General features: G+C 37.0%; 2 protein-coding genes across 2 annotated transcripts; one reads left to right on the forward strand and one right to left on the reverse strand.

Moving 5' to 3' along the window:
• Positions 1–538: 538 nt before the first annotated feature.
• Positions 539–13,480, forward strand: LOC129271719 (uncharacterized). Its single transcript, XM_054908993.2, has 3 exons — positions 539–582; positions 9,721–9,880; positions 11,793–13,480. Exons 2-3 carry the CDS (start codon positions 9,867–9,869, stop codon positions 12,682–12,684), a joined length of 906 nt encoding a protein of 301 aa, XP_054764968.2. The 5' UTR covers positions 539–582; positions 9,721–9,866; the 3' UTR covers positions 12,685–13,480.
• Positions 13,481–13,841: 361 nt separating this feature from the next.
• On the reverse strand, positions 13,842–19,732 carry LOC129271709 (uncharacterized). The gene is made up of 3 exons (XM_054908983.2): positions 19,651–19,732; positions 18,426–18,833; positions 13,842–17,309 (listed from the first exon to the last, which is right to left on the reverse strand). The coding sequence occupies exons 2-3, from the start codon at positions 18,830–18,832 to the stop codon at positions 16,928–16,930; spliced, it is 789 nt and encodes a 262-aa protein (XP_054764958.1). The 5' UTR covers position 18,833; positions 19,651–19,732; the 3' UTR covers positions 13,842–16,927.
• Positions 19,733–23,043: the final 3,311 nt, after the last annotated feature.

The following is a 23,043-nucleotide window of genomic DNA, read 5'->3' on the forward strand; positions in this document are numbered from 1 at the left end:
ATTACAGAAAATGGTAAAAAAATAACAAAGTTCTGGCTATTTGAAATAAGGCTTGAATTTCAATAATGTCATAAAATGAAGAGGTTTTACAGGCTAGCGTTCAAACTCACTCGACCAGTGAAAAAAATACACGGGGGCGGCGGGCGAATTCGCCCCGGAAATGCCTAAAGTCGCCCTCGAAATCACCCAAAATCATGCTTTCGGGGGTGACATAAAATCTGAATGTCGCCCCGAAATTATTGCCGAGTGATAACAACTCAACGACCCACTAGCGCCATATGCTCGAGCTCCGCTTACCATTTAAAAATCATCCAAAATCCACACTCAAAATCAAGAATAAGCCTTGGAAATAGCGAGGAGCGCAGTTTCAAATTCCGAAGTTGCGTCTTTTTTTCTGTACCACGTATTTCCACACACATGGTACCAAGTATGGAAAAAAAATGAACGCGACGGTCGGGAAACAGTTGCATGTATAGGGGGTCCATTATGACTACCACCATGTGCAATTTCTAATGCACATGTTTCCGATACAGTTATCACAATTCTGTGATAAAATAATTCGAGTCTAGTAACCTATCATTGGTGAGTTGTCATTCGGCTTTGCTTTTCAAAACGGCCTATTAACATCCAAAATAACTTACCTTATTTATTAATTATAACTTAAAAATCATTTGTTTTATTTTTCTTGGGGAAGTGGTAAATATCAGACAATAAATCATCAAACAAAGCTCCATCTATTTTACAAGGCCGGCGGCAGATGCACGCATTGGCGCTTGTATAATGCTAGCCAGTCTGAGCTCTGTCTCTCTGCCAGAGCTCTGGGGGACAATTCGCTCAGTAAAGGCCTCAATGATGGTGATTTTCTGTTTCAGACAGAGTTTACATTTCGGGTATATTATTCAAAACTGCCAATAAAGTTTGATGATTTCTTCATTGTCATGTATATTTAAGTTCTTAATGAATACATTCTCACCAAATTTAGACTCCCCCATAGAGAAATGCAATTTTCATCGAGATCTGCGTTTTCAAAGAACTTCACGAAAAGTTAGGGTATGTGATAATGTGGGCCTTTATTACATGTACATGGCTGATTACAGGGTATTGTACTGGAATAGACTGCGTAGAAATTACATATTGAATTCATTTATATCCAAGTCCAACTCACAGTCACACCCACACACACACACCCACCCAAGATTCTAAGCATGAAAAAAACGACTTAAAAAATCATACAATATTAAACAAAAAGTAATAATTCATTAATAAGTGAACAGGTAATCCTCAAAACAAAATACAAAAAAGTAGCATTCAAAAAGAGCCCCCGAAATGCAAAAAGTAGCCCCCGAAAGGTAGAAATAGAGCCCCCGAAATTTGACCAAAAATTTAAAATGGAGCCCCCGAAAAAAAATTTCCCTCCACTCGACGCTCCGTTTTGTTGACGATCAGCCATGCATTAAGTCTTTTGTACGAAGCCCCAAACCGGACATTTTTGACAACGAAAAAAAAAAAATGATTACGTACGTACGTGGTATTATTACGTACGTACGTATTATTACGTACGTACGTAGTAATTATTACGTACGTACTTGGTATTATTACGTACGTACGTAGTATTATTACGTACGTACGTAGTAATTATTACGTACGTACGTAGTAATTACGTACGTAATAATACCACGTACGTACGTAGTATCTATTACGTACGTACGTAGTATTATTACGTACGTACGTAGTATTTATTACGTACGTACGTAATAAGCACCTCGCCGAACCTGTCCAGGAACCTGTATATAGAGTTTGGACCCGGGGGGGGGCCACTTCCATTGACAAATGGATACCATGCGCGACCACGGGGTCTCGAAAAGCACTCTAAACACTTATTTTCCATGTTCTGAAAATGCACACCTTAACAAGTATTGGCGTCTGAAACCCTACCCTTAACAAGTATTGGAAACAAAACTATACTCTTGGCAAGTATTCCCTGAAATGAACCCCTAAACAAGTATATTTTATTGTTGTGTCACGGGTCCGTCGGTCGTCGGTTTTACCTAATTTACACACCATTTGGTTTAATAAGGTCCCACCTTCCTCACCTCGCGTAAATCGGGACTCTAAACACGTAGTATTGGGGCAAAAAGGAAATCCTTTATACAACATTTTAATTTTGTTTTATCATCCCCGCAAATGTGACCCTAAACACGTAGCTTTCCTTGCGAAATAGATACCCTTTTTTCATTATTTTTGTGTTTTTGACACCCTTATCACGTTACGTACGTAACGTGCCCTATCTTGAAAAAGACATCCTTTTTACGTGTTTTCTTGGTCGCGCATGGTATCCACTCGTCAATGTAAGTGCCCCCCCCGGGAGTTTGGATTAATGGATGTAAAATTTTTCCATTCATTTATTTCGATTTCCCCGCCTTTTGTGACTCCTGGGTGTGACTACATATTCACATTACAGCACATTGAATGATCGCTATGTGAGTTTCCTGGACGATGCGGGGGGCGGGGGTCACCTCTCCCACGTCTGATCGAGCTTTGTAGTCAGTTTGTGGCGTGGCAAGAATCAAAATTAACTATATTGTTCGGTCAAAGAAACATCGTCATAAAAATCCAGGGGCCAGCAAAGGCAGATCCACTACGTGGTAAAGGGGCCGCCCCTCCTCCATTGGCGACGCGAAAAGAGGGGGAAAGAAAGAAAAAAAAAGGAGAGGGAAGGGAAAGGAAAGAGGCAAATAACAATAGGGAGACGAGTGAATGAAAATAAGGTGAGGGGAAAACTTTGAAAATAAAAAAATCTTGATCATGCAGCTACATAGTATATAATTTTTTTGCTCTTGCTCCGCGCTCTCGTTGCCTGTTATGAGATAGGCCTACATATCTTGCTCAACAGGCTGAAATGGAGATAAACAAAACATATTCAGCTCAGACATCGAGATTTATTTATTTTGTGTAATTTACAAATACATTTTTAAGTGCTCTGTATTTTTTTAATGGTCTGCATCTCGAAATATCTCAGCTCGAGCTTCGCCCACGCGCATTATTCATGTGGGAAAATATATCCTTTTCATGAAAATACGACTAGAGAATATAGGCCTATCCTATTTTGGGATTTAAATTTCAAACTTTGCGCACGCATCAATCTGCCTATATTGTGATCATAATTATTTTTAAAAAGTGCTTAGAATGTCCAGTTTTTATGTCCGAATATCAATTTTTTGCTTTTTTTCGGGCACTTTAATCTTTAAAAGGGCACCGACAAAAGTTTAAGATTTAGATAGCAGTATAACTAAACAATTTATTGATGCGAGCGGAAAAAGTTTGAGATCGAGATCTAAAAACTGAATATTATATTTTTTAATTATGAAAAGGATAGTTATCTTCCTTTATGAATAATGCGAGCGCGAAGGAATACAAAATATGCAACTAAACAATAATTAATGCGGCGAGCGCAAAGCACGAGCGGAAAAAGTGTGAGATTTAAGAAAACGGGATACTCTATTTTGTTACTATATTTATTTAACCTAGAAACGGGACATTCTAAGCACATTTTGTCATCATATGAAAAGGATAACTATTATTAGTTCTTCTACCTAAGGGCGAGCTGAAAATATTGCATATTCCGATCTGAAAAAAGAGACAATAAGGATTATGAATTCATAAAAAGAATTTTTTTTTCATTTCATAATAGGCCAAATGAGAACGCGAAATTTTGGAATTCATACAGAAGTATTCTCACTAACCAAAATGCGAGCGCGTAGTGCTAGCTGATATATTTTTGCAATCAGACCTGAACAAAAGGGATTTATTTAGCATTTAATTATTACGTACGTACGTAGTATTTATTACGTACGTACGTAGTATTATTACGTACGTACGTAATATTTATCACGTACGTACGTAATATTATCACGTACGTACGTAGTATTATCACGTACGTACGTAGTATTATTACGTACGTACGTAATATTTATCACGTACGTACGTAGTATTATCACGTACGTACGTAATATTTATCACGTACGTACGTAGTATTATCACGTACGTACGTAGTATTATCACGTACGTACGTAGTATTATTACGTACGTACGTAATATTTATCACGTACGTACGTAGTATTATCACGTACGTACGTAGTATTATCACGTACGTACGTAGTATTATCACGTACGTACGTAGTATTATCACGTACGTACGTAGTATTATCACGTACGTACGTAGTATTACGTACGTACGTAATATTTATCACGTACGTACGTAGTATTTATTACGTACGTACGTAGTATTTATTACGTACGTACGTAATAAGCACCTCGTCGAAACTGTAATCTTAACAGATCAATGACAGTCGGACTATAGATTTTGACTACTTTTGATGGATGTCAATCTTTCGATTTCCACACCTTTTGTGACTATAGATCTGCTGGACACTTAAGGGGGGTCACCCCTCCCATAATAGTGTTGGCATTATAATATTGATACATTATGTGATCGAGCTAAGTCAGTTTGTGGAGTAACAAGAACATACAAATTAGCATAATGTACGTTCATAGAAACATTGCTATTATCAACAAAAGGGGTCAGCAAAGGCGGATCCAAGAGAAAAGGACAGCGCCCCCCCCCCTTCCCCCTATTGGCGGCGCAATAAGAAAACTTTGGGACTCAAAAAGAAAAAAAAAGGAAAGGAGAGGGTAAAAAGAAATAATGAAGACGGGTCACGAGTGAATAAAATGAGGGGGGCGGTCGAAGACTTTGAAAAAGTAATCTTTCATGTCAATTTATAAAGGTTGATATGGAGCTTAAAATATTCAATTTTAAGTCAGTACACAAACATATTTCATTTCAGACATAGAGCATTCATTATTTTGTCTGATATGCACTCGCATTATTTGAAACGTGAACTAGGTCCTTCTTCGTGTATTCCATAAAGTTCTCAAGATGGTCTATTGTTCAGGTCTTATTGTAAAAAAATATCAACTAGCACTGCGAGCTCGTGTTTTGGTTAGTGAGAATACTTCTGTATGAATTCCAAAATTTCGCGTTCTCATTCGGCCTGTCATTAAATTAAAAAACTAGGTTTAAAAAATATATAGTAACAAAATAGAGTATCCCGTTTTCTTAAATCTCACACTTTTTCCGCTCGTGCTTTGCGCTCGCCGCATCAATTATTGTTTAGTTGCATTATTTGTATTCCTTCGCGCTTGCATTATTCATAAAGGAAGATAACCACATCCTTTTCATAATTAAAAATATAATATTCAGTTTTTAGATCTCGATCTCAAACTTTTTCCGCTCGCATCAATAAATTGTTTAGTTATGCTGCTATCTAAATCTTAAACTTTTGTCGGTGCCCTTTTAAAGATTAAAGTGCCCGAGAAAAAAAATGCAAAAAATTTATATTCGGACCTAAAAACTGGACATTCTAAGCACCTTTTTTTATAATTATGAACATGATATAGGCAGATTGATGCGAGCGCAAAGTTTGAAATTTAAATCCCGAAATAGGATAGGCCTATATACTCTAGTCATATTTTCATGAAAAGGATGGTTATTTTCCCACATGAATAATGCGCGAGGGCGAAGCTCGAGCTGAGATATTTTGAGATGCAGACCATGCATTAAAAAAAATACATAGCACTTAAAAATCAATTTGTAAATTACACAAAATAAATAAAAGCTCGATGTCCGAGCTGAATATGTTTTGTTTATCTCCATTTCAGCCTTTTGAGCAAGATATATGTAGGCCTATCTCATAACAGTCAACGAGAGCGCGGAGCAAGAGCAAAAATTTTATATACTGTAGCTGCATGATCAAGATTTTTTTATTTTCAAAGTTTTCCCCTCACCTTATTTTCATTCACTCATCTAGCTCCCTATTCTTATTTGCCTCTTTTTAAAATCCTTTCCTTTCCCTTCCCTCCTTTCCTTTTTTTTTTCTTTCTTTCCCCCTTTTTTCGCGTCGCCATTGCAATGGGGGAGGGGCGGCCCCTTTACCACCTGGATCTGCCTATGCTGGCCCCAGTGGATTTTTATGACGATGTTTCTTTGACCGTAGCTGTAATGTGAATTTGTAATCACACCCCGGAGTCACAAAAGCCCTCAAAAGGCGGGGAAATCGAAATAAATGAATGAACAAATTTGGCATCCATATATTAATCCAAACTATATACAGGTTCCCCGACAGGTTCGGCGAGGTGCTTATTAATATTACGTACGTACGTAATAATACTACGTACGTACGTACGTAATAAATACTACGTACGTACGTAATAATTACTACGTACGTACGTAATAATTACTACGTACGTACGTAATAATTACTACGTACGTACGTAATAATTACTACGTACGTACGTAATAATTACTACGTACGTACGTAATAATACCACGTACGTAAGTAATAATTTTTTTTTTTCCGTTGTCAAAAATGTCCGGTTTGGGGCTTCGTACTTTTGTTAAAGGAGAATGAAACTCTTGGAGCAAGTTAGCTTTTGTGAAAGCAGAAAAATCAAAGAATAAGATCAACAAAACTTTGAGTAAAATAGGACTAGCAATAAAAGAGTTATGAGCATTTGAATGTCGAGATCACTAATGCTATGGAGATCCTCCCATTGGCAATGCGACCAAGATCTGTGATGTCACACACGTACAACTCTCCCATTTGGACCCTGAAAATATACCCCAAAACATCTCTTTTTGCTCATTCTAATCATATGACAAACGATTCATCAATGATATAATGTTGTGAAACCTCTGTACTTGTCATCTCATAAAGAGAACACCTCACCTCGTGATAGACTCTATAAAAGTGAGAATATAAGTGAAATAAGTACTAAAGTAATGAGGGAGTTGTACGTGTGTGATATCACAGATCTTGGTCGCATTGCCGTCGGGAGGATCTACATGGCACTAGTGATCTCAATATTCGAATGCTCATAACTTTCTTATTATGCATTCAATCTTCCTCAAACTTTCAACAATATGTTTCTTTGATTTTTCTCTTTGATATGGATTCAGCTGGTTTCAAGGGTTTCATTCTCCTTTAATCATGCGATAGCTTCTGTGGGAAACCGGTGAAAACACCTTATTTAATGAAATTATGGAATTACAAGCATCGTTTCGAGGGACCATAACTTTTTTACTTCTTGACCATTTTTTGTGATTAAGGTATCAAATAAAAGAGCAGATATTGAACTTTTTAGGCATGTGATTTTCTTTTTGAAATTCAGATACCCCCCGCCAAATGAGTTTTTGGTATCCTTTCTTCAAATTGTTTTTGCTCACTCATGCATGAATGAGGAATAATCTAAGTGATATCAGCTGAAAGAGGAGATTCTGAGCTTTAAAATGGTAGGTCATTTGTCTATTGTATTTGGGAATAAGTTATGATAATCATCGTTTAATCTCGGTTTCGTTTTTTCTGGGGCGCACTGTATATTTCATATCGGGTATGATAATTGGTTGCTTAATCTGATGTACTACATGGGGCCTAATAATCTCATTTATTTCCATACTAAAAGTGGGAATCTCTTAGAATCCTGAACTAGGTTGACCGCCTGAGCATGGGGAGCGGGGGTCTAATATTAACAAGCAAAAAAAGAGAGGAAGCTAGGATATGGGTCACCACCATTTCCGTCAGCATATGTGAGGGACATAATTCAAATGCGAAAGTGTGCCGATATAGCTTCATGATAACCAGTCAGAGCGCCACGCGTATGCTAATGAGCATGATCGCTGAAATTTATTCAGAATCCCATCCGCCCAAAAATCATCTTGCGGGACTCTCGTACATCGCAAGATATCACGAGAGTCATGCAGGTCTCGTTCTAATGACGTCATACTCTCTTCACTGAAAAAGCCAAGATGGAAGAATGCTACCGTAAATAAATCTTGAAATCTTCTGCTTTATTTTGATATGAAATATGTGGTATTCCAGAAAAAATTGAACCTGAAATAATGCTTTCGATCTAGGCAATATTTTAGCCGAATCGGAGATCAAATTTTTCATTAGAATGTTGTTTTTTACGTCCTGACCCTCCTAAAAATTGTTGGCTTTCGTGAAGTCTCTGAGTAACCAACTGGCAGTTCAGTCCCATTAGTGTATTTTTGTGTCTTGTTAAAGCTTGGGGCCCAATCAGGGTGACCAGAAGTCCCGTATTTCCCCGGATTGTCCCGTATTTTGCTCCTTTGTCCCGGCGTCCCAACATTTCCAGGACGCCTATTTGTCCCATATTTCACAATTTTGAACAAAATATAGTTAAAACATTTGAAAGTGACGATTTTTCATCAAATAGCCAACAGATGACGAAGCAGATACAACAAGGCAAAAGTGATTTTGTGTCTCGCCCACCAGAAATATCGTGATTTGCGAGGGCACGCAACAGAATTGTATCGAGACTTCATTGTGAAATGACTGGGTGAAACACTTGTCATAAGAGCCTTGCACGTAAACTTTAACGTTGACCTAAAAATGACCTTTGACCTTATCATGTGACCTCCGACTGCAGCATAACATGCAGGGGTGGTATTCTGAGATCCATTTCATCTCAGATAAAATAAATATTTTATCTCCGTTAAAATCAATGAGATAAAATACCCTTAAAATCTCTCCGAATTGGTATTCTGAGCACAATTTTATCTTCATTTTATCTCTGTAAGACACACCTATTTTTTAATCAATATCCAATTAGAAACGCGCTTTTATAGCTCTCTCATATCACTCAACCAATAGAAATCCATTCTGCGAGGAGGTGTGGCAAAGGAGTGAGATTGCATCAATTTATTGACTTCAAATACGCTTGCACTATATGCTTGCACGTCTTTACAGAGATTTCTTTTTTAAACAAGTGGAACGCCTCTGGCAGTCTCGCCTGCATTACGCAATTTAATATAGCAGCAGTGCTAACTTTGAAAACTACTATAAAATACCGGTAATCATTCACAAAAACACCATTCATATACATGTAATGACATAATACCACATTCATTGACCATAAATACGGACCTTTCGCATCGGCACCACAGACATTAAATCAGCGGTCGTGTGCAAAACAACGACCTATCGATCCGATTTGGGATGATTTTTGCACACGTCACGTCGAGAGCTCGAGAAGCTTCGTCATATGGGTCTCGCTTTATACTTTACATCATGACCATGTACAGCCCGAGCGCGAGGACTCCACATCATGGATCCTATACTCAAGACAATCACCGCGCCTGTACAGTATATAGATTCATTTCTGTTCTTACACTCAATACAGGGAACATATACCCCAAAATTAATTGTTGATTTCCCAATTAAAACAAGATTTTCATCAAAATGCAGGTCTATTATGGATTCTGGTTTTGAAAATGTATAAAATCTTATAAATACCACTTCGGTATAATTAATCTAACCTTTAAAATCCCTGATTAATGTATGAATATTTTGAAATCTAACCCTCCCCCATTTTTATTATTATTATTATTTTTTTTTTTTTTTTTTTTGGGGGGGGGGCATAGCGTCCACAGAGCATATGTCCAATCACAATGCATCCGAGATGGCTTACCGTTTGCGTAGGTACAGGATGGGCAAACCGATCGCTCAGCTCAGGCATGAAGCAGCAGCGGCTCGGGACCGGGCCGTGTGTTCGTTTCACATGGGGGAAATCCCTCGCTTTTAATTCCGAGCACACGCGCTCCCACGTTTTTCTTTTTCAACATGGCAAATCTACACGAAGTTCAGGATGCGCTTGTTGCAGCCTACTTTTTTGATGTCATAGATGAGGAAGAGTTCGTCCACCTGGCAGATATCAATGCACCAGTCAATCCTGACATACAATATAGGCATGCATTTCAATTAGATGATCTGAACGACGATGAATGCATGAGTTTTTTCAGGTAAAATTCTTGAACCTTTTCCTACTGCTACCTAACATACGCAGCTCTATGATCTCTATCGCCCTACATGCCATGCATGTCTAGTATGATAAAGATAAGACGTTAAGATTGAGATGATTTTTTCTGTTAATTTGTAGATATATCACGTATTAGCACGACACTTAATTAAGATGCCAATATAGACCAAGGTAAGAACAGATATATGAGTGATAACGAACAAGGCCATAGGGGAAATATGATAAGTCAAGGTGGAATGAACATGTTTACTAACAGTGCGGTAAAGTACATCAGAAGCGTAATGAACATAGGTATTTGGAATCTACACATGAAATCGACATGAGCAGCTTCGCACACTGTGGTACGCAGGGTTGTTGCACTAGCTGAAGTAATTGACACGCTGTATGATCATGATGATGGAATAGGTTTAAGCCGGGGTTTAAGATTATAACATGTATTTCTTGAAAAAGAATTAAATTGTACTCAGGTGGCTGAGTGAAAGCATAAATGAATTGACAGTAAAATTAAGCCTCAAGCCCATCAAGTTAGCCTTCATGAGTTTTTCTTCTTTTTTCCCCCAGGAGGAACTAAGTTACATGTAATTGGGCATCATGTCATGATTTGGCTTAATATACCAAAGGGTTTATTTTCATTTGATCAAATGCCAATTCATTTAATTGTCAACTCATCTATCATTTGGTCTAATATCCACATGGTCTAATTATCATTTCGTCCACTCACCATTACGTCTAATAACCAGTTGGTCCAATAGCAATTTAAGTCCATATTCCATTTGGTCTAATTAGACTTATGGGGCGTTGCAAGAAACTTGCGATCAAATGCAAGTCTATTTTCGTTCCCCAAATCAATCATATGCCGTGCAATTAATTGCAAATTAACGATTGATTGCTAATCTGCTCCATGAAACAAGGAGTGTAATATGATATTTGCTATCGTTGAAAATGATCAATCAATTGTAAAATTGCAACAGAATATTTGTGATTGATTGCAAATATTTTCTTGCTACACACCGTAAGTGATAATCGGGCAAAATGAATGAAAATAAAACAGATATTAGACCAATAACTGGTTATCAGACGAAGTGATGGTTTCAGGACCAAATGGTTGCTAGAAATGGACAGACTGGCATTAGACTAAATGAAGGTAGACCATGTGGTGAGCGGAAGAGTTGGCAGTAGACCAATTGGCAATTTGCATACCAGAGCAAACATGCTGATGGGCGCTGTCGCATTGGAACGTACCCCTTCTCCCTACGGTTTTGCCTAAGTGCATTGTTTCATGTATTTATTATTCCCCCCCCCCCTTTTTTTTTGGTACAAAAATTGAAAGAGGCTATTATTCAGCTCAGAATATTGGGGAGACACTTGAAGGAAAGAAAGGAAGAGGGAAGCAAAAAGAAAGGGGAGAGTAAGAAAAAAGGGAAGGGAAATAGAGGGGAAAGAGAGGGAGATGGAAGGGAAGCGAGAGGGTAAAGAAATGGAAACAAGAGAGAGAAAACAAGGAAAATAGAGAAAATAAGGAAAGGGAATTGGGAAATTGACTGACGGGGAAGTGAGCAAAAAAAAAATTGAAAAAGTACATTGTAATTCTGTTACATATCCCCTCTATCCTTCTTTTTTTTTCTCTTTTTCCTTCCTTGCCCTTTCTCTGTTATTTTACTTCTTTTGTATCTCTTTCCCTTCTGTTTCTCTCCTCATTCTTCCTTTCCTTCATCTTTTCATAAATGTCTCATCAATGTAGTTTTAGATATACGTATGAAAAATGACTTCATTCTCACACGCCCCTCTTTCCCTTACACACACACCCTCATACTGTACACACTATAAATTTGTACTAAATATTTTAAATCACTCACAATACAGAAGTATTTAATTTCTTTTGGTTGCATTTACAGATTCCAGAAAGATGATATATATCGTCTTAAACATGCACTGGGCGTTCCGGACAGAATCACCCTTCCAAACAGATCAAAGCTAGATGGCATTGAAGCACTCTGCATTGGCCTTCAACGTTACGCCTATCCATGTCGATATGTGGATTTAGTGAAGGACTATGGACGGCCAGTGCCCCAACTCTGTTTAGCTTTCAATTGGATTACTAACTTTGTCTATGATGCCCACAGGCATAGGCTGTCAACATTAGAGCAGGAGTGGCTGGCCCCTCATCATCTTAGAACATTTGCCAATGCTATTCACCAGAAAGGGGCACCTATCAACAACTGCTGGGGGTTCATACATGGGACCGTGCGTCCAACCTGCCGACCTAGGGAGCACCAACAACTTGTTTACAACGGCCACAAGCAGGTTCATTCCCTCAAATACCAGGCAGTATCCACACCAAATGGCATGATTGCCAACCTGTATGGCCCTATAGAAGGACGGAGACATGATGCGTTTCTCTTACGGGAATCAGGTCTGCTTGCAGAACTTGAACGTTTTTCCCATGACACAGATGGCAACGTGCTCTGCATCTACGGGGACCCTGCCTATCCACTCAGACCGCAGCTCCAAGTCCCGTTTCCAACAGTGGCCATAACCCCAGATCAGGCAGCATTCAACGGAGCCATGTCAACTGTAAGAATTTCGGTAGAATGGACATTTGGTGACATAATCAATTTCTTCAAATTCACAGATTTTAAAAAGACGCAGAGAATCTGTCTTAGTCCTTGTGGGAAAATGTATATTGTCTCTGGGATTGTCACAAATGCCCACACTTGCATTTATAGAAACATTACCTCCTCATATTTTGAACTTGTGCCGCCATCTCTGGAGGAGTACTTTCAATGAATTGGACAAATTTTAAAAGTTAATGACTCTTTCAAGATTTCTATCCCATTTCTATTTCACATAAAGAGGTTAATAAAGTTTTCATATCATGTGTGGTGAATATTAATGCAGTTTGTTTTCATTCTTGCTTGCTGACAGCCAGCTTTAGTTTCAAACTCTTAACAGGACTTATTTACTTTGTGCATTTCTCTAGACAGTTAAATAAACAAAAGTTGCAATAAAAGGCGTTGCCAAAAATGTTTTACATCCCACTTCTCACACATTTGAACGTAATAATGATTGGAATTAGCTTTTTTATGATTTCTTCACAAGACTCTTGTACATACATTGAACATTCAAAGATGTCTTAGTGACCAAAACCTTTCTTAGTGTCAGATGTCTTTTAAATTATTATCTAAGTTTGCATTGATTTTACTATGTAATGGAAAATAAAATGGAGAGAAGTCAAAGTTCAACAGTGAAAATTGTATCTAAATCCATTGTACAACAAGAAAGTTACATTTGTCACGTTTTGCTTAATTTGACAAAAGGTTATCTCGACATCCTGGTCATTATGCAAATAGGGGGACTGGTGACATTGCCCATTAACTATTTGTTAATCATAGGAAATTTAAGATATTCTAGTTTTCTCCTCGATGAAACTTTTTGTGTATTCTTCCCTAAACATAGGAAATTTACATTATCTGCCTATATTCCCTGAATTGTTATATTTGTTTTGTATTATTTTGTACTTCTTGTTTTGAACAAAATATTGGCGAATGCCAGTGACGTTCTAATAAATTTAATTCAATATTTTTACATCTCATGGTTCATTCAAGTTTGTCCTTTTCAAATCTGTGAAAGTTAAAATCTTGTCAAATTCAAACCAAACAAAAATAACCAAAGGAGGACATCATCGACTCTCTCATATTTATGTCAGTGAGTAGTGAAAAATAAGTGAAATTTAAAACTGTCCTAAGTGTATTTTACATCTGACTTTGATAAATTTTTTAAGGTTTTGCCTGCTTCATCTTTCTCCATTGATTTAAATCGTTTGTCTGAGGTGGACATTTAAAACAAACCAAATATCCGAATGAAAATAAACTCGCACACCTCTCCCAGAATGTTGCAGCTTTTGATCTACATTTGGGGATAAAAAAGGCAGCCAAACAGCATTTAGAAAATAAATACCTTTATTTCTCAAGAGATGTATCATATACCTCGGCAATGAGTTTGATCACATTCTCATTATATACAACAAAAATGATTTTAAAAAGACATAGCATTTTGTATAAAAAAAACACACAAACCAAATAATGATCTAAAAAATCAAATGTAATATGCAGCTTTTTTTTGCAATAACCCGTTTCACTCTAGTTACATACTGAATGAGATATCAATAAATAATTTTATATATTGAGGGTGATACTTTGAAAGGGACAGTGTACAAACCATGAATCTCTTCTTCCTTGTATCACATATTTCAGGGGGAAACTCTTGTTATAGCTTTATGCACACTCTCATAAACATTTTTCTTTGGGATGTCTATTTCACTTTAGGCACAGAATAATTCAAATGTTCAATGAGTTGAGAATGATGACAGGGCAACACCTCACGTTTCGAGCAATATTTTTAAAACTTCATGACACTTTTCATGAATTTGTTCTAGTGTTTATTTCCGCAACAAACAAAAGGAAATGATTTCTTTCACTTTAGGCATTGAAATATATTTCTAAAAGTAAATCAATCATAAACATTGTACAGTAAACAAACTGATATCAAAGCCAAATCATCTTTGTCAGGTTTATGGGAATCAAATAAAATAAGCTCCGGTTATCATGTCACATGCGTAAACATATTGTAACGACGACCCGGTTTGTCCTACGAGTCTCGCTATAAGAGTCTAAAATAAATGTCGAGGATGGCCAGAGCTTAAATAATACAGTCGAAGCGAATAACAGTCATTACACAGGAAATTAAAGTTCAGTAGTTTATTACTGTTCAAAACTTAATGAAGGTGCAACAGAGTATGTGATGATGACAATTAAACAAACTCCAGCGATACATGGAATATGATAACTGAGATAACGTCGAGCGATGCTGAAACAATTATAAGAACTTAACTTGTGATAATTCTGAACTGAACTTGGGCTCAGACGACTAACTGGAATACATGTAAGACTATGCTCGGAAAAGACTCTCGAAATAAAACTCGAATATACGTGTAAGACTGGAATCATAAGGAAAACTCTAAAAACTAAACTTGACTGAGATGCTGCTGCTTATACGTTATATACAATTTCTGGACATAGCATGAAGGTCATCCCCAGCACACAGCGAAAACCCAGATTCAGAGAAGAGAGAGAGAGAGAGAGAGGGGATAAATCATTCCAACAAGTATTAGAATAAGCACATAACGACCAAAACACTGACCACAAGGTTAAAACTAGGAGTTCGGACATTAGGAGTTGAGGGAGAGAAGTCTGAAGGGCAGGGCAAAGTCGAAGTGAGAGAGAAAGCGGATGGAGTTACTGAACATAAATGTGTAGCCAAGGTAATAAACAAGAACGAGTTTCTGAAAGTAGTCGCAAGGTAAAGAGAACTTACACAGGTTTGAAAGTCACTGGAAAGGGAAAGAGAGGAGGGATGAAAGTTACTGGAAGGAGAAGTGAGGAGGGTTGAAAGTCACTGGAAAGAGAAAATGAGGAGGGTTGAAAGTCACAGGAAAGAGAAAGTGAGGAGAGTAAAACTTCTGAAAGTAGATGCAAGGTCGAATAGAAGGGAGATGCACTGTTAGAGATTTCTGAAAGACAAAGGAAAGCCAAAATGAGGAGAAAACAGAGTGGACAGACCAGTAGAGTTTGACCCTGAGCAAGTTGGATTACAGTACAAGAGAGGGCTTGGCTGTGTGCAGGTTACTGGGCAAGTTGAAAGTGACATTCACAATTTATCTTAGCAAGACATTCGTTGCATAAATGAGTCGAATACAATTTAATATAATAAACACTAATTAAAGTATAAGAATGGAATTATATACATAAACATAACAAGAGAATATCGGAACATCAACCAAAATGCGTGACAATATTAGCTTGTGCATTCTGCACTCTTACTCAGTCACTACCCGTAATGAATAGTGAAACCGCCAGATAGAAGTTTACAAGCAAGTAATGAAGCTTGACATATTTTTATCTATATTTTTGTGCATTACTAAAAAAGTAGACATATCTTTCCAAATGACTAAAATAATTATCTAAAATAAATATATATAAGCATAAATACATATAAGTTACCAAGTAAAAATAAAATTGCACACATTCTAACGGCAAGTACTGTTCGTTCAACACATCTCTTTGGTAAAATGTTAAGCATAATGAAATATCTGGGTCACGCTGAGAAGGACTTTACAAAGTCAAACACACACAGTGAAATAGATATTTTTATTATAGGGGAATGAAAACGTTGGAACAAATAGGCTTGTGTCGAAACAGAAAAATCAAAGAATAAGAACATAGAAGGTTTGAGAAAAATCGGACAAATAGTGAGAAAAATACGAGCATTTGAATGTTGCAATCACTAATGCTATGGAGATCCTCCCATTGGCAATGCAACAAGGATGTGTGATGTCATATGTGAACAACTTTCCCTTCGATGGACAATAAAATACCCTCAAAATGTCTCTTTTTGCTTTTTCTCATGGTGATACAAACTCTTTATCCATGATGTATTCTTTAAAAATCTGTATTACATGCCCTCCTATAGAAAGAACACATGATCTACTGATAGATGTGATAAAAGAGGCAGCAGTGAAATATAGAAGTGAAATATATACTAGAGTAATGGGGAGAGTTGTTCATGAGTGACATCACACATATTTGTTGCATTGCCAATTTGAGGATCTCCATAGCATTAGTGATCACAATATTCAAATTCTCATAACTTTGTCATTATTTGTCCGATTTTTCTCAAACTTTCGTTGATCTGTTTCTTTGATTTTTCTGTTTTCACTCGAGCTATCTTGTTCCAAAGGTTTCATTCTCCTTTAAATGAATTTGGCAAGTAACTAAAGTTTATACACAATCATTAGCCTCATCTTGACAGGCAGATGCATCTAAATAAATCAAATTTGCTGATATACTTCTCTTTATTGAAAGACATATACGAAAAAAATAGATCTTGCATCTTCAGAAAAAAAAAAATGTTATGCTAAAAACTTTTCAAGTTTAAACATCTAACCAGCTATCTGTCCAACGGTCACTCCAAACTATTTTTTTGTATCGGCTATAGACTTCAGAAGAGCCAACATCATTGTCTGCATGTTTTGGTTGTGTTGTTGTTGCTGCTGCTGCTGTTGTTGTTGTTGCTGCTGTTGTTGTTGGATGAGTTGTTGTTGCTGCTGTAACATTTGCTGTTGCATTGCTTGAAATTGTCTGTCACGTTTCTCCTCTTCTTCTTTTCGTTTAGCTTCTTCCTCCCGTCTCCTTTGTGCTTTTTCCTCCCGTCTTCTGTTGTCATCCTCAAGTCTCCTCTCCATCTCCTCCCTTTTCAATGCTCCATCCATCTCCATTTTCCGTTCTATCAATGATAGGGTACTTCGGCCTGTGTTCCTTTGAGACCGTAATCCCGTGCTCCATTCACCTTGGTGTCTGAAATGGAAATATTGTAATAAGTTGTGCCAGTAGCGTACCGTGACCCGGAGGAGACAAAGCATTGGGGGGGGGCACTGCATTGTCTGTGAACAATGCTGTGCCCCCCAATGCTTTGTCTCCTCCGGGTCACGGTCCGCCACTGAGTTGTGCACAAAGGGAAGTGTTAAAAATATATTGAAATCTAAATAATGTTTCTCTCATTTCAAAATCACATCTAATTGTTTTCGATGAAAAACAGTGTTTTGGCCTACATGGTTGGCATATCCACAATATCTCGCCCTATAACAATTGTGGGATGATCACCCCCTCCCCCTGTACAGCTCTAACACTACGCTAATATGATTCTTTTCCCCTCAGAATATAACGTCGCGGCGCCCTATGCAATGACATGACCAAAATGGCTGAAAAATTGAACTTAAGTACAAAGTAAATGGCATTCGTCTGATTGCTTAATATTACATCTTTTTTCTGTATATATAATTGACATTCATCAACTGGTTTGGCTAATTTTACTGATACATTGTCTAACCCTAAGGACACAACTCAGCTCCGGTCAAAAATTAGGTGCCAAGTTTTAAAACCTAACCTTATGGTAAGATTGATAGTAAAATACACAAAACAATTGCAATCATAGCAGAAAAACATTATAATTAATTTGTATTCAATGAGAACATTTGTCACAGCATATTGGTTAACTTGCCACCAGTCACTGAATGCATTTTAACCATTTAAAATTTGAATAATATTTCAATGCCATATCATGGTATTTTCAGGCAAATAAAACAGACCACTCGATCAGTCATATCTTCATTTTGATTTGATATAGCGATTTAATTATTTGCTTTACATATTTGTGTCGAGGCAAAACACATAGAGATTCTATCTACATTAAATTCTGATGTCAAATCGGTAGGCTTATCAATAAAACACATTTTTAGTTTATGTCCTTCACATCACAACCTGTTTGGGCCTTTGGGGCACATTATGATCTCATTGATCTTGTAATGAAGTGTAGGCCTATAGTCACCTGCTCTTTTGGAGGGGTTAACAAAAACTAAAATCAGGTCTTAATTTCATTTTGAACAGAAATATTGGCATAAAATGTCAGAATACCTCTTTCTTGTTTCTCCAAACGTCTCACAAGCTCGTTTCCGGAGCTCAGCTCCAGCTTCTTTCTTCTTCTCTTCATCATTCCTTTCTTTAGGAGCAAACTCAATATCCTCCTCCTCTTGTATCATTTCCTCTATCGCCTGTCTGTTTCTCCTTTCTTCATCAGTTTCATTTATGGCAATGCCACTGGCAGCTCTCTCTTGCCTGTTTCGCATTTTTACTTGGTTTTTCAATAGATTCATTTTATCTCTTACCGCGCGGGCGTCGACTCTAAATCCCCTCTGCTGCATGTGTTCTGCAACCTCCTGCCACGCCTTTCCGCGTTGACTGGTTTTGCTCTTGTACTGGAACGGTTTGACAACAATCATCTCCCCGATCAAAATGTTGCAACTCTTGGCGTCCCACGTCATACTGTTCCGGATGAAAAGAACAAAAGGTGAAAAGGTAATTTGATACATAAATAGTGTAGGCCTACATATGTAGCTATTTTTCAATATTAGAAAATGTTCATACATTATGATTGAAAACATATAATCCTGCATTAAAATAACCAAATCTGTTCAAATTGTCTCTCACAAGACCATCAGAAGGTAAAATGAGTATCTCTGTTTAATACACCATACATCGGATATTCATAAAACATGATGACCTTAAAACGTGCCTCTTCCTATCCACATAAAACTTCTTTACGAACATGTTCATTGTCCCTTTTAATCTTAGACTGACTTTATTTAACAAACGTACTTTCCCCTTTTCGTATCAAAAAGCTTCCTCTATTTAACAGCTCTTTTGATGCCCGTAGCGTTGGTTTAACTGATATAGTGGGGTTTTTTTTGTTTACACCAATTTTGTTTATTGCCGCCATTTCGCTCCTTTTTTCTTACACCGAATTCCTCTTACATGTATGCCTCTGATTTTTACCTCTGATTAAATGCACTGTGCCTATTTTGATAAAACCCAATTTTCTTTTCTAGCCTGTGAAATTCTTTCAGTCCCTTAATTTTTGCATTGCCAATAGAAGAATCTTCATTGATCTTGCCATTCAAATGCCCATAAATCACTTTATTCCTTCTCGAACTTTAATCAAAATTTATGTTAATCTTATTCTTTCATTTCCCTGCTCTCTCACAAGCTAAACTGTCCCTGGGGTTTGTCCATTTGTAACACAATCCCATGAAAAAAGGTTTCATAAAAAAATGTCATTAATTGACAAATTAAATTTTCATACCGGTTTGTAATTTTGGAAGGCGTTGCCTGTTTTCCAGTGTCATCGCTTCCTCCTTCGGGGGATTGAGGCCTGCTGGCTGAAGTGGTCTAAAAAAAATAGAAAATTTTCAACATCAATGAAAAAAATAATTAAAAACTGTTACAATAAGACAATGATTGCGTGACTTTGTTGTGTTGTTTCATTTGAAAGCCGCAAGATGACAGGCAAATTGAATTGAATGTACTAATTTTCCTTTGTAGGAAATTCCTTTCACATCAGGTTTACAACGTTACAAATACGTATGCACATATACAGACTGATAGCTGGCGATAGAGACGCATGCTTGATTGATAAAGGTCGTCCAAAAGGGTGGGGTTCCTCATGACCTCACACAATTTTTTTTTCGGGTGGGGGTGAAAGACCATTAATCATTAGTTCAAACTGATGGAGCAAGCTCTGCAGAGCTGCCCATTAGGGAAATTTTATATTATTGAAGCTAAAATTGAAATTCATACATGTTTTGTGGTATTATTTTGGTTATGTAACATTTTCCCTTAGATACTTCTGAAGGGACACGGACATCTGACCCTTACTGCCCATACCCCCCCCCCCCCTCTTGGCAAAATGACATGGACATTGTCTGAAGTACTGTGAGCCTAATTGAATTTAAGCCAAAATGTAAAATATTCCAAATTTTTATTGAATACATAATTTGTCTAACTGTAATATATAGGCCTACATGTAGATCTAGTGAGTTGGTACTTGGCGCTATGTAACTTTTGAAAAAGTGCTTAACTAAAAACAATTATTATTATATATCTTTTATTACTCGTCCTTTATTGTATAAGGTCTGGTAAAAATAGCCCCTCCCCCCCCCCCAAAAAAAAAAAAAAGATAATAACAATTAATAAACACAAAAAATGCAAATTCGTTACTTAAAGTAGTCTGGGACAGCACATGCCAGTAAAACACCATCATCTTTCGCTTTGAAAAAAAGAAAAGAAAAAATGATTTGGAACAACAAACAAACCTATCCTCCTGCCAGTGTGTGACAAGCTACTAGCTCGGCATGGATAGGAGCAGATTGTCAGTGGTGCAAACAATCTCACGTGGTAAACAGTTTCTCCACCAAAATAATCACAAAATCGGCGGGAAAATAATTTTTATAATTATATTATGGATTATGAGATTGCTGATTTGGAGATGTAATTGGAGGAACAAGTTATTGAGGTTTCATTAATAGATCTATAGTTGTTTCAGCTTTCGCTTTGATTCTTGGTATGATGCCGTGATGTTTCATCTAAATTTTAAGTTAGATATGTGTTTCACTTTGAAATTTTATTCATTTCTATAAAATTCTAGTTTTTTTTATTTTAAAAATATATTAAAAAACTCTAAAAACATGATTTTTTTAGATGATTGGATTTGTTTTGTTTGCTTAAAGTTTGATTTTTTTTTCTTCTTTCTTTCTTTTCTATCCTTCATTGTTCATCCTTCTATCCTTCCTGATTGCCCTTTTTGCTCCATCTTTCTTCATTTCCTATATTTCTTTCTTGACCTTTCTCTTTCTCTCTGTGTTCATTTTCTATCTTTCCTTCTATATTGAATATCCGTTTTAATTTTCTTCATTCTTTCTTTCCTTAAACTTGTCTTTGCTTCCTTCTCCATTCCTCTCCCTTTTCTTTTCGTTCTTTCTCTTCCAATATTTTCTCTTTTTTCATTCTTTCCTCCCTTTCTTTCTTCCTTTCATTCTTTGTTTCATTTTCCCTTCTTATTCTTCCCCTTATTCTTTCTTTTCCTTCCTTCCTAATTCCTTTCTGTTTTTCTTCTTTGTTTCTTTCTTTTAAAGAAGGAAGGACACATTTTTCTTTCCTTCATTCTTTCTTTCCTCCTCCTTTTTTCTTACTTTTTTTCCTTTCTCTTCTTTAGTTTGTCTTTGAGCTTCAAACATTTGTTCATCTTCCCTTCCTTTTTTTCTTTCTTTATTCATTTCAAAGAATAATGGAAACATATTTTTTTCTCTTTTATTCTTTCTTTCATCCACATTTTACTTCAATTTTCTTTTAATTTTCTCTCTTCATCTTTTTTTTTCTTTTTTCTTCTTGATTCATCTCTTTTCTTGCGTGTTTTCTTTCTCTCCTTCATTCTTACGTTCACCCTCCCTTCCAATTTTTTTACTTTTTTTCACAAGTCTAACTCTGTGTAGCCTTCTTTGTTTGTCGATTGTCCCGTATTTCATTTTGTGAAATCTCGTAACCCTGCTAGCAATTGCAGCCAAAAAAGTTTACATTATTCAAGATACCACATAGACCATAGAATCTCGATTAGAACCCTAGTTTAATAAAATAAAAGGACAGAGAAAAATGACACTATACTAAGTATGATGGCACCTTGTTACTTAATAAACAAGAGAGGCATAGACCTATGATTAGATCTAAACCTTTTGAAATGTCATTTGAAGCACTTTTATGGCTGATTAGAGTAAAACCTCTAACTTGCATGCATAAGTACAACTACCTTGCGTAATACAGGGAGCCAAGATACTCTGGTAAATTTCGTGTGTACATTTTCATGCCTATATGTGAAATGTACACATGGAATACACCGCAGTAGCTTAGCACGCATTGGCACGCGAAACAAATGACACGTGCCCAAAATAGTACATGTACCTTTGCACACACGCAAGTAGTCGTATTTTTGCAATTCTTGAATGTTAATCGAATGGAACCATAAAAATTCCTCCATTATTTATATTTTTATAATCATACACAAAAACAAGCCTTATCTTACGTCAATCGTCTTGAATCTCACTCTTTTTTTGCCGGGGTTAGCAAATTGGGCGAGCCTACGATTAGCCGTTATGACCGGCCCGGGGCTCTTGCCGTCACGGTAGGTTCGGTACACGGTCTATGCAATGCCACTGAATTAGCCAGGCCATTGTGAGTTGCAAGTACTTCAAATTACTAGTATTTTAAGGAAGATAAGAAACTCACCGAATTCAAACTTAGGTCCATGACGTCCTTCGAATCTCAATTTTTCACATTTAACGTAAAGCTGTAACCTGTTAGAGTTGACTTTGTGACTGGCGTTGATTTAGATGACATTTAACTCCAGATACCAGCTCGGATACATATGAGGCGCTTTTTAGGTACAGGCGCGCTGATTGGCTGTTGCTTCCCAGGCTAACTTCGGGGGGAACCACTTCCACTGACGAATTGATACCACTTTAGGTTTCGAAAAGCACACAATAATTTTACATACGTAACAAGCAGGCTGTTGAAAGGTAAAACACTTTTTAGAATGGTTGCACCAGGTATCCACTCGTCAATGGAAGTGGCGCCCCCGGGCGGCTTCCTGAGCTCAAGGAGGAATCAAATATGGCTTTGAAAAGTCGTCCTTCATCGGATATGTCGC

The sequence above is a fragment of the Lytechinus pictus genome, chromosome 2 (genome assembly GCF_037042905.1).
Source record: "Lytechinus pictus isolate F3 Inbred chromosome 2, Lp3.0, whole genome shotgun sequence".
Classification (NCBI taxonomy): domain Eukaryota; kingdom Metazoa; phylum Echinodermata; class Echinoidea; order Temnopleuroida; family Toxopneustidae; genus Lytechinus; species Lytechinus pictus.

Excerpts from the sequence above, each read along its gene's own strand:
- LOC129271709 (XM_054908983.2), bottom strand. The coding sequence starts at position 18,832 with ATGACGTGGGACGCCAAGAGTTGCAACATTTTGATCGGGGAGATGATT. Across the intron at positions 17,310-18,425 it reads TTTGGAGAAACAAGAAAGAG|ACACCAAGGTGAATGGAGCA; the intron begins GTATTCTGACAT and ends TTTCCATTTCAG.